General features: G+C 43.5%; 1 protein-coding gene across 1 annotated transcript; it reads left to right on the top strand.

The window, feature by feature from the left end:
* The first annotated feature begins 46 nt into the window (after positions 1-46).
* On the top strand, positions 47-6,583 carry LOC141003486 (uncharacterized). Its single transcript, XM_073474837.1, has 6 exons — positions 47-1,170; positions 1,710-1,805; positions 2,797-2,988; positions 3,207-3,302; positions 3,391-3,570; positions 4,063-6,583. The coding sequence occupies exons 1-6, from the start codon at positions 1,012-1,014 to the stop codon at positions 5,551-5,553; spliced, it is 2,214 nt and encodes a 737-aa protein (XP_073330938.1). The 5' UTR covers positions 47-1,011; the 3' UTR covers positions 5,554-6,583.
* Positions 6,584-10,451: the final 3,868 nt, after the last annotated feature.

Here is a 10,451-nt window from a genome sequence, read left to right as displayed (position 1 = left end):
GGTGGCTCAGAGAGGACAATGCATTCACTTCTACTGCACGACAACACACCACACCGACACACTGATGCCACACAAACAGGCCTGTGAGACAAAAACACCGTCAGCTGTTCGACTGCTGCAGTTAAAATGAGTGTTTCTCCTCCATCAGCCACAGGGGGGCAGCGACAAGGCTCAGAGCTCCGTCACCAGCGTGATGAGCAGCAGTTTGTTTATCAACACAGACTCCAAAGATCAAAACCAAAAATAAAAACAATCAGAGGAGGGAAAAGACTCCAAACTGCAGAACTCCACAGAGAATCTTCATGTTTTAACCTTTCTTCAGTGTCACAGTGATCCAGTCATGGTTGTCTGTACATCCTGTACAGGAGCTGCTAACAGGAGCTGCTAACACGAGCTGCTAACACGAGCTGCTAACACGAGCTGCTAACTGCTAATTCTGCTACTATTAATGGAGACTATCTGACTAAATGTAAACAAATATAGGATTAGAAAACTGGGTTGCACAGTAAAGATAGTTAACTGTTAAAACTTACATAATAAAGTAAGTATAATAAATTATACTTCATGCAGGAGCTGATCGTCTATAAATAAACATGTCTCTCATTAATGTCTTAGTGTAACAATGATGTGTCTGAGACGACATTATTAACACATAATGTTAACAAACAAAGATGTGTTAAAATGTTACTTTGGTCAAAGTAAAAGTCACACATGAATAATACTCGAGTAAAAGTTCTAAACTATCAAAAGTACAAATAAATATTATATTTACATTTGTTTTGTGGAGAGGAAGTAAAAAGTCTGGAAACACTAAATACAACAACCTGAACACACCAACACGTCTGCAGAGACTCGCTGAGTGACGGCGGTCACATATCTTTGGACCAACGGCTCGGTTCAGTCTTATCACACTTCCTGCTGACCCGGCGCTGTCAGAGCTGACACTTCCTGCCGGGTTCAGCTTCTCCTCGCGCTGAGACGCTCACAGTCTTTCAGGAGCTCTTCGTCACAATGCAGCTCTTCATCGTCCTCTTTCTCCTCTCCCATGTTGACGTGGTTACAGCGGTGGCCGGTTGCCACAACGACAGGGACAAGGACCACCGGCCGCGGGAGAACTGCACTGCGGCCGGCTTCAGCGACGTCCCGGCAGGAATCGAACCCACGACCAAGGTAACGCACAGACACACAGACAGACGGAGATCACCAGGCTGCAGTCTTCAGTCCTGAAGGAAGTGAGACACATTTTATTTATTTATGTGTATTCTGTGTATCAGGACGCACAGAAGCCCTGAGGGACAAGTGGAGCTCGTTTATGTCCTGAGAGCTGCTGGGAAACGGAGTTCAGCAACCTGAATTTTTTTTTTTTTTTCACTCAGCTTCCAACATAAAAAAAAAATGTTCTCCTTCATTTTTTTTCAGTTTCACAAATTAAATTTTTTTCCTTGAATTGTTCAAAACATGAGAACTGACAGAAACAAACTTTTTACGTTTCCGAATTTAGTTCCTTCTCTGAAAACATGTAGAAAATAATGTTCTTTTTTTCATAATTTTTTTTTTGTCCTGAAGAGAAAAAAATATTTTCACTCAGTTTCCATTTGACAAAGTGTTTGACTGATAGGAGGCGACCACAGTGGAGACACGAGCTTCCTGTCTGATAAGACGACAGTTTGACAGGAAACAGCTCTGAATCCTCTTCCCTTTGTTTTTAGGTCCTGTTGTTTCCCAACAACCTGTTCTCCAGCCTGTCCTGGTCCTCCTTCCAGATGTTTCAGGACATTTATGAGATCGACCTCTCAGGCAACAAGGTGTCAAACCACGATTACACACAAATAAATACTGACAGTTAAAGCCCGCTGGTCGAGGGTCAAAATTCAAGAATCACTTTAATTCTGAAGAGAAATTTGTTTCACACGTGAGATAAAACAACATTAAAAACAATTAGAAAAATTAACTTCACAACTTTTCTGTCTGCCAAAACTTTTTCACTTTCACTTTTTATGTTTCATCACCGATTCTCTCGAGTCACAGCAGAGAAAACATTTTAGATTAGAATTAGAAAATGAATCACCAGAAAAAAAACATGAAGAATTTTTTGAAATGGACCTTCAGGGCCTCCGTAGTGGCTTGAAACCTGAATGCTTTCAGTCCCATTATAACATGAGGTAGTGGAGCACTGCGGCCTCTTGTGGTCAACCTGAGTATTACAAACACAAACTCTGATAAATGAGTCTTAAAAGAAATATTTTTTTGAGAAAAAGAAAATTCTTCTGAAAAACTTTTTCTCTCCTCCATTTTTTTTCCACTCCTAAAAAAACCAAAACAAACAGAGTAATTCTCCTCCCAAAACTTTTTTCAGTTTGTTTCACACAAAAACTGTCCCATGAAAAAAAAAAATTCCTCCTGAAATTTCTGTAAAAGAATTTTCAGAAGGGAAAACAAAATTCAAGATATTTTTTTATGTGTAAAAAAAACAAACAAACAGATTTTTCAGGAATTCAACTGAGGAACAGAAAAGAGGAAACACTTGAGATCAGGTTCGACCTTCAGGCTCCTGTAGGATGAAATGATCTCCTTTTTGTTTTCATATATTACATTTATTTTAATGTTTTTTTTGTTTGGTTCTTGTTGATTAACACTTATCAAAAAAAACATTTGTCCTGAAAACTGTAAATAAAAGCCCCATGTACTGTGTTTGGTCCCATCACTGATTTCTGATAATCAGTATCAGCTCTGATTAAACCACATCAGTCGACCTGCAACGTTCAGATTAATGATTAAAGGTTTCATGGTGTTCAGGTTCCAGACGTGTCCGCCAGCGTGTCTCCGGTCCTGCCCAGCCTCAGCGTCCTCCGGCTCGGCTCCAACCGCCTGACATCGCTCTCTGACGGCGCCTTCTCCGCCTGTCCGGGTCTGACTGAACTCTACCTGGACGCCAACGCCATCGACACTCTGAGCAACCACGCCTTCTCCGGACTCAGCAAACTGGAGGTCAGCGTGTGGGCAGGACTGTTGAACTGCAGCTTCTTAGCACAGATACATGTAGACGCAGCAGGGCTGGGTATCAGACACATAGCTCTTTTTATTTTTACAAAGTTAAGTAAATATGACGAGAGAACAACTCAGCTGTGAGGTGAAATGTTTAGAAGCTTTATGACGGCACGTGACTCCTCGCTGGTCGTCCTCTGATTGGCTGTTCTACCTTCTAGATTCTGGATCTGACGTCCAATCATATCAAGGTGCTTCCCCCGCTCATGCTCCACCCCCTCCTTGCCATAGAGACGCTCTACCTGGAGAACAACAAGGTGGGAACGCACACACAGCACTGAGCTTTGCAAGTGGACCGGTCCGAACCACTGCAGCACCTTTTCATTTCATTTTATTTCATTTCAGATCACAGTGATGCCAGACGGTTGGTTCAGCCAGAAGGAGGAGGTGCCGTACCTCTACCTCTCAGCCAATCCCTGGGCCTGCTCCTGTTCCCTCGGTTACTTGCGCCGGTACCTCGATGACAACGAAATGAACGTCTACGTCCGGGACGGCCCGATCATCAGGAGCGACGGAGAGAGTGTGGTGAGTGTAGAAACAACAGCAGAGCTCGTTGATTCTTTGTGTTTCTGGAGGGTGAAATAAAGATCTGACACCGAAACAATCAAGAATCCAAGCAGCTGAAGTGAGTAGTTGGTCTTATTCTCCGGCCCTGTTCAGACCTGCTGCTACAGACTCCCTCAACAAGTCAACTAATTTTAGGAGGAAACTTTATAACGTAGTAAAACTCTGTCTCTGACAGATTCTGAATCATTGTCTCCTTCTTGTAAATTCAGCAAATGTTCTACATGAACTTCTTTCTGTCTTTGAGTAGAAACATGGAGTCTGTTTGTCTCAGTGATGGACGGGTTTGTTTCATATAGAACAGGAAGTGACATCACATCACTGTGGTCACTTGAGATGTTGAGCACTTGTGATCCGGTGGTGAATGTTGACGTCAGGTTTGAAACAGGTCTTAGACACAGAAATCAATTTGTGTTTTGACTTCCTGGTTCTTCGATGGTTGTCTGTTCTCAGGTGTGTGACTCTCCTCAGAGGTTTAAAGGTTCACCTGTGTTGAATCTGGAAGAATCTCATCTGTGTTCACCTGCGACAGAAACAGGTCCAACAGAAACAGGTCCAACAGGAGACCTGGACCAGCAAATGACGGCCATGACTCCTAACAAGGGAACTACAGCTGCTACTACGATCAATTATCCTCCTCCTGCTCCTACTACTCATCGTCCTCCTCCTCCTACTCATCGTCCTCCTCCTCCTACTCATCGTCCTCCTCCTCCTCCTACTCATCGTCCTCCTCCTCCTACTCATCGTCCTACTCATCGTCCTCCTCCTCCTACTCATCGTCCTCCTCCTCCTACTCATCGTCCTCCTACTGCTCGTCCTCCTCCTCCTACTCATCGTCCTCCTCCTCCTACTCATCGTCCTCCTCCTCCTACTCATCGTCCTACTCATCGTCCTCCTCCTCCTACTCATCGTCCTCCTCCTCCTACTCATCGTCCTCCTACTGCTCGTCCTCCTCCTTGTCCAACTGAGTCTGTTCCTCCGACCGTAACATCAACAACGCCAAAAGTCCAGGTGGTCACGACAACCACCAAAACCCCTCCGTGGGTGATCGCTGACCTGAGCAGGAGGCAGAGCGGTGAAGTCGGCGCCGTCGGAGGAGCGGCCGTGTTCTGCTTGTGGCTCCTCGCCGGCTGTGTCCTGCTGTGCTCGGCGGTGGCGGCGTGTATACTGACGACTCTGGCAGGGCTGGTCACCTGGTACAGGAGGGTGTACCAGCCACTGAGCGTGAGGCTGGCGAGGAGGAGAAGAGGAGGAGGTGAAGCAGTGAGGCTGTTAACGTACAGCAGGGGGGAAGTGAACGAGGTGGCAGGAGGAGGAGTGATGGAGGTCTATCGCTCTGTTCTGTTCATCCACAGAGAGGGAGGAGGAGCTATAGAGACGGGAGGAGGAGCTATAGAGATGGGAGGAGATGGAGGAGGAGAAGGAGGGGCTATAGAGATGGGAGGAGGAGCTATAGAGACGGGAGGAGGAGCTATAGAGATGGGAGGAGATGGAGGAGGAGAAGGAGGAGCTATAGAGACGGGAGACGGAGGGAGGGAGAGACTACTTGTCACTCTGGAGCCAACAGGAGGAGGAGGAGGAGGAGGAGGAGGAGTGACCAGAGAAGAAGGGAGGGAGGACAGAGCAGTGTACAGGAAGACGTTATTCCGTCCGTTAAGCAGAGAGGAGGAGGTGGAGGGGTGGAGGGATGTGATGGAGGAGTGTCGGCTCCCTGCAGAGGGTGGAGGGAGGAGGGGAGGGGGAGGAGTCTCCAGAAAGCGCTACAGTGTAATTCTGAGGGAGGAGAGGGAGGAGTCAGGGGGAGGCAGGGAGGAGCTGGACCTGGTGGTGGGGGGATGGGAGGCAGGAGGAGAGGAGGAAAGCTTGGGGGATTGGCTGGCACAATACTTACCCAGCATGCCCAGGGCAGTGGCCACGCCTCCCGAGGGCGAGGCAGCTCAGTGAGGTCATTGGTGAGGGTGAGGAACGTGATTGGCCCAATAGACAATGATAACTTCAGGTGAGACACAACAGGTGGAAGTACAGAAGAGGGTCAGGACCAGAATGTTCTCAGAACCAACTTTCCCCCAAATTCAGACTTTTTCTTAGAAGCAATTTTTTAGATTTCTATTTTTGCTCAGAATTAAAAAAATATATATATGAATTTTTGTATGAGTATCAACTTTTTTCGCAAAATTACGACTTTAGAATCGTTTTTTTCTCATAATTCTAACTTTTTCCCAGAATCACTTTTGTCCCAAATTTCTGACATTTTTTCAGAATCAACTGTTTTACAAAAATTCTGACTTTAATCTTGAGATTAAAGGACTTTCTTCACAGAATTCAGATTTTAATCTCAGAATCACAAAGAAAAAACTAATTCTGAGATAAAAGTAGAACTCAAGGTCTTTTCTTCTTCTTCACAGTGGCCGTAATCTTCATCTGTAGTTTTGAGATTTTGTGCTGTTTTGCTTCCATCACATGGGAAAAACCATTCAAGTGTTTATTTTAGTTCAGATGTCGTTATGCAGATTAGCACATATTTAAATAGAAAGTCTTGGTTGCATGTTTAAACATAAAATATCAGAAAAAAAATGTGTGCAAGTACACAACTTCATATTGTTGTTAACTGAAATGTTGACTTTTTTCCCACTATTTTTTACCTTTTCTTCCTCAGAACTCTAAAATGTCATGTTTTTCTTTTTGTTGTTGTTTTATTTATGTTTTGAGGAATATTGTGTTCATGAAATGTTGTGTTTTGTTAAATGTATTGTTTCATTGTTTATTGTCGGCCCTTATTACACCTACTTCTGCTTTATTCTGTTTATTTTTATTTTGTTCTTGGAGTTCATTTTCTATAGTTTGAAACTAATGAGCATCAGCAACACAGCGTGCACATTTCAGAGGAAACACCTTTTTATGTTTTTTAATGGCTATGCTTTTCAGTTGTTTCTTTCTGTTGTAATGAAATAAAAAAAATGGTGACATTAATAAAGTTGTTTCTCTCCATTGTTTCTCTCTAGCAGCCACACGAGGGTGTGATGCTCATTGAAGTATGTGGATGTATAGATAACTGTAGCTGCTGTATTATTGGTTATATGAAATGAAAAAAAATACACCAATAACTGCAAATATATTTAAAACCAGTGGACATTTGTGACTACTGAAACAACAATTCAATGTAAGTGAAGAATAAAAAAAAAACATTGAAAAATGGTGGCAGACTATCAGAGCATTTTACATTTTATCACAATGTCTTTGTGTTGACATGTCTCATGAAGTGTAAATACTGTTGAGTTATAAACAAGACAACAAACACAATGACCCGACTCAACACAGGTCTACAGCTGACCACACCCACACACAGGACGCATATGCCAATCAGAAGTGGCATATGCCAGTCAGAAGCGGCATTTGCTGGCAAGCAGTGGTATACCTTCTGTGTCGAACTTTAACATCTGAATCGTCTTTCATTCCCAAAATTCCGCCTTTTTATCATCAGAATCGATTTTTTTCCCCCAAATTCCGACTTTTTCACAAAATCAACTTTTTTCCCCATTATGCTATCATCTATCTCAGACTTTCTTTTTCAGAATTCAAATTTGTTTCCCAGAATTCTCACTTTTACTCAGAATCTTCAGAAACTTGCCATGTGGAAAAAAAACCCTTTTAACAGAGGGAAAAAAGAAGAAGATGGACAAAAACCTCAGAAACAGCCACAGAGGAAGGGGTCCCTCTCCCAGGACGGACAGACACCTCTAGTAAATGGTACGCGCTCCGTGCTGCCTAAAGACACACCCCTCAAACAAATGACTGTAAAGTTGCCAGTCAGCCACTTAACCAATACCCTATGAGGTCCACTGATATTTTTGCTGTTGTTTTCTTTGTTTTCACCTCAAGAATGAATCCAACAGAGTTCTGAGAGATAATGTAGTGCACATTTGTAGGCTAAGTTGTATGCTGCAGCTTACCAACACATCGTGATATCAGGAGTGGTTTCCTATATACCAACAGCATATCAATCCTGAACAAGTGGCAAGAAGTGGCATATGCCAGTCAGAAGCGGCATATGCCAGTCAGAGGTGGCATTTGCTGGCAAGCAGTGGTATACCTTCTGTGTCAAACTTTAACATCTGAATCGACTTTCATTCCCCAAATTCTGCCTTTTTTAAAATCAGAATCAATTTTTTCCCCCCCAAATTCAGACTTTTCCTCAGAATTCTAACTTTTTCCTCAGAATCTTCAGAAACTTGCCATGTTGATGGGGAAAACCTTTTAACAGAGGGGAACAAAAGAATAAGATGGAAGAAACCTCAGGAAGAGTCACAGAGGAAGGGGTCCCTCTCCCAGGATGGACAGACACCTCTAATAAGTGGTTTGCAACTGGCATTTGCTGCTCCGTGCTGCCTAAAGACACAATTATCGGCCTTCTGGTCTTGAACTCATGACTGTGATGTTGCTAGTGCAGCCTCTTAACCACTACCCTACCAGGTCCACTGGTATCTTTGTTGTTGTTTTCTTTGTTTTCACCTCAAGATTGAATCCAACAGACTTCTGAGAGAGATAATGTAGTGCACATTTGTAGGCTAAGTTGTATGCTGCAGCTCACCAACACATCGTGTTATCAGGAGTGGTTTCCTATATACCAACAGCATATCAATCCTGAACAAGTGGCAAGAAGTGGCATATGCCAGTCAGAAGCGGCATATGCCAGTCAGAGGCGCATTTGCTGGCAAGCAGTGGCATACCTTCTGTATCAAACTTTAACATCTGAATCGACTTTCATTCCCCAAATTCTGCCTTTTTTAAAATCAGAATCAATTTTTTCCCCCCAAATTCAGACTTTTCCCCAGAATTCTAACGTTTTCCTCAGAATCTTCAGAAACTTGCCATGTTGATGGGGAAAACCTTTTAACAGAGGGGAAAAAAAGAATAAGATGGAAGAAACCTCAGGAAGAGTCACAGAGGAAGGGGTCCCTCTCCCAGGACAGACAGACACCTCTAATAAATGGTGTGCAACTAGAAATTGCTGCTCCGTGCTGCCTAAAGATACAGACCCATTGACTGTGATGTTGCTAGTGCAGCCTCTTAACCACTACCCTACAGCATATCAATCCTGAACAAGTGGCAAGAAGTGGCATATGCCAGTCAGAAGCGGCATATGCCAGTCAGAGGCGCATTTGCTGGCAAGCAGTGGCATACCTTCTGTGTCCAACTTTAACATCTGAATCGACTTTCATTCCCCAAATTCTGCCTTTTTTAAAATCAGAATCAATTTTTTCCCCCCAAATTCAGACTTTTCCCCAGAATTCTAACTTTTTCCTCAGAATCTTCAGAAACTTGCCATGTTGATGGGGAAAACCTTTTAACAGAGGGGAAAAAAAGAATAAGATGGAAGAAACCTCAGGAAGAGTCACAGAGGAAGGGGTCCCTCTCCCAGGACAGACAGACACCTCTAATAAATGGTGTGCAACTAGAAATTGCTGCTCCGTGCTGCCTAAAGATACAGACCTCCTGGTCTTGAACTCATGACTGTGATGTTGCTAGTGCAGCCTCTTAACCACTACCCTACCAGGTCCACGGTTATCTTTGCTGTTGTTTTCTTTGTTTTCACCTCAAGATTGAATCCAACAGAGTTCTGAGAGACATAATGTAGTGCACATTTGTAGGCTAAGTTGTATGCTGCAGCTCACCAACACATCATGATATCAGGAGTGGTTTCCTATATACCAACAGCATATCAATCCTGAACAAGTGGCAAGAAGTGGCATATGCCAGTCAGAAGCGGCATATGCCAGTCAGAGGCGCATTTGCTGGCAAGCAGTGGCATACCTTCTGTGTCAAACTTTAACATCTGAATCGACTTTCATTCCCCACTTCTGCCTTTTTTAAAATCAGAATCAATTTTTTCCCCCCAAATTCAGACTTTTCCCCAGAATTCTAACTTTTTCCTCAGAATCTTCAGAAACTTGCCATGTTGATGGGAAAACCTTTTAACAGAGGGGAAAAAAAGAATACGATGGAAGAAACCTCAGGAAGAATCACAGAGGAATGGGTCCCTCTGCCAGGACAGACAGACACCTCTAATAAATGGTGTGCAACTAGAAATTGCTGCTCTGTGCTGCCTAAAGATACAGACCTCCTGGTCTTGAACTCATGACTGTGATGTTGCTAGTGCAGCCTCTTAACCACTACCCTACCAGGTCCACGGTTATCTTTGCTGTTGTTTTCTTTGTTTTCACCTCAAGATTGAATCCAACAGAGTTCTGAGAGACATAATGTAGTGCACATTTGTAGGCTAAGTTGTATGCTGCAGCTCACCAACACATCATGATATCAGGAGTGGTTTCCTATATACCAACAGCATATCAATCCTGAACAAGTGGCAAGAAGTGGCATATGCCAGTCAGAAGCGGCATATGCCAGTCAGAGGCGCATTTGCTGGCAAGCAGTGGCATACCTTCTGTGTCAAACTTTAACATCTGAATCGACTTTCATTCCCCACTTCTGCCTTTTTTAAAATCAGAATCAATTTTTCCCCCCCAAATTCAGACTTTTCCCCAGAATTCTAACTTTTTCCTCAGAATCTTCAGAAACTTGCCATGTTGATGGGAAAACCTTTTAACAGAGGGGAAAAAAAGAATACGATGGAAGAAACCTCAGGAAGAATCACAGAGGAATGGGTCCCTCTGCCAGGACAGACAGACACCTCTAATAAATGGTGTGCAACTAGAAATTGCTGCTCTGTGCTGCCTAAAGATACAGACCTCCTGGTCTTGAACTCATGACTGTGATGTTGCTAGTGCAGCCACTTAACCACTACCCTACCAGGTCCACTGGTATCTTTGCTGTTGTTTTTCTTT

The sequence above is a fragment of the Pagrus major genome, chromosome 10 (genome assembly GCF_040436345.1).
Source record: "Pagrus major chromosome 10, Pma_NU_1.0".
In the NCBI taxonomy this organism is placed as follows: Eukaryota; Metazoa; Chordata; class Actinopteri; order Spariformes; family Sparidae; genus Pagrus; species Pagrus major.
Note: the sequence above shows the minus strand (reverse complement) of the source record. Positions and strands in the feature narration are given on the sequence as shown.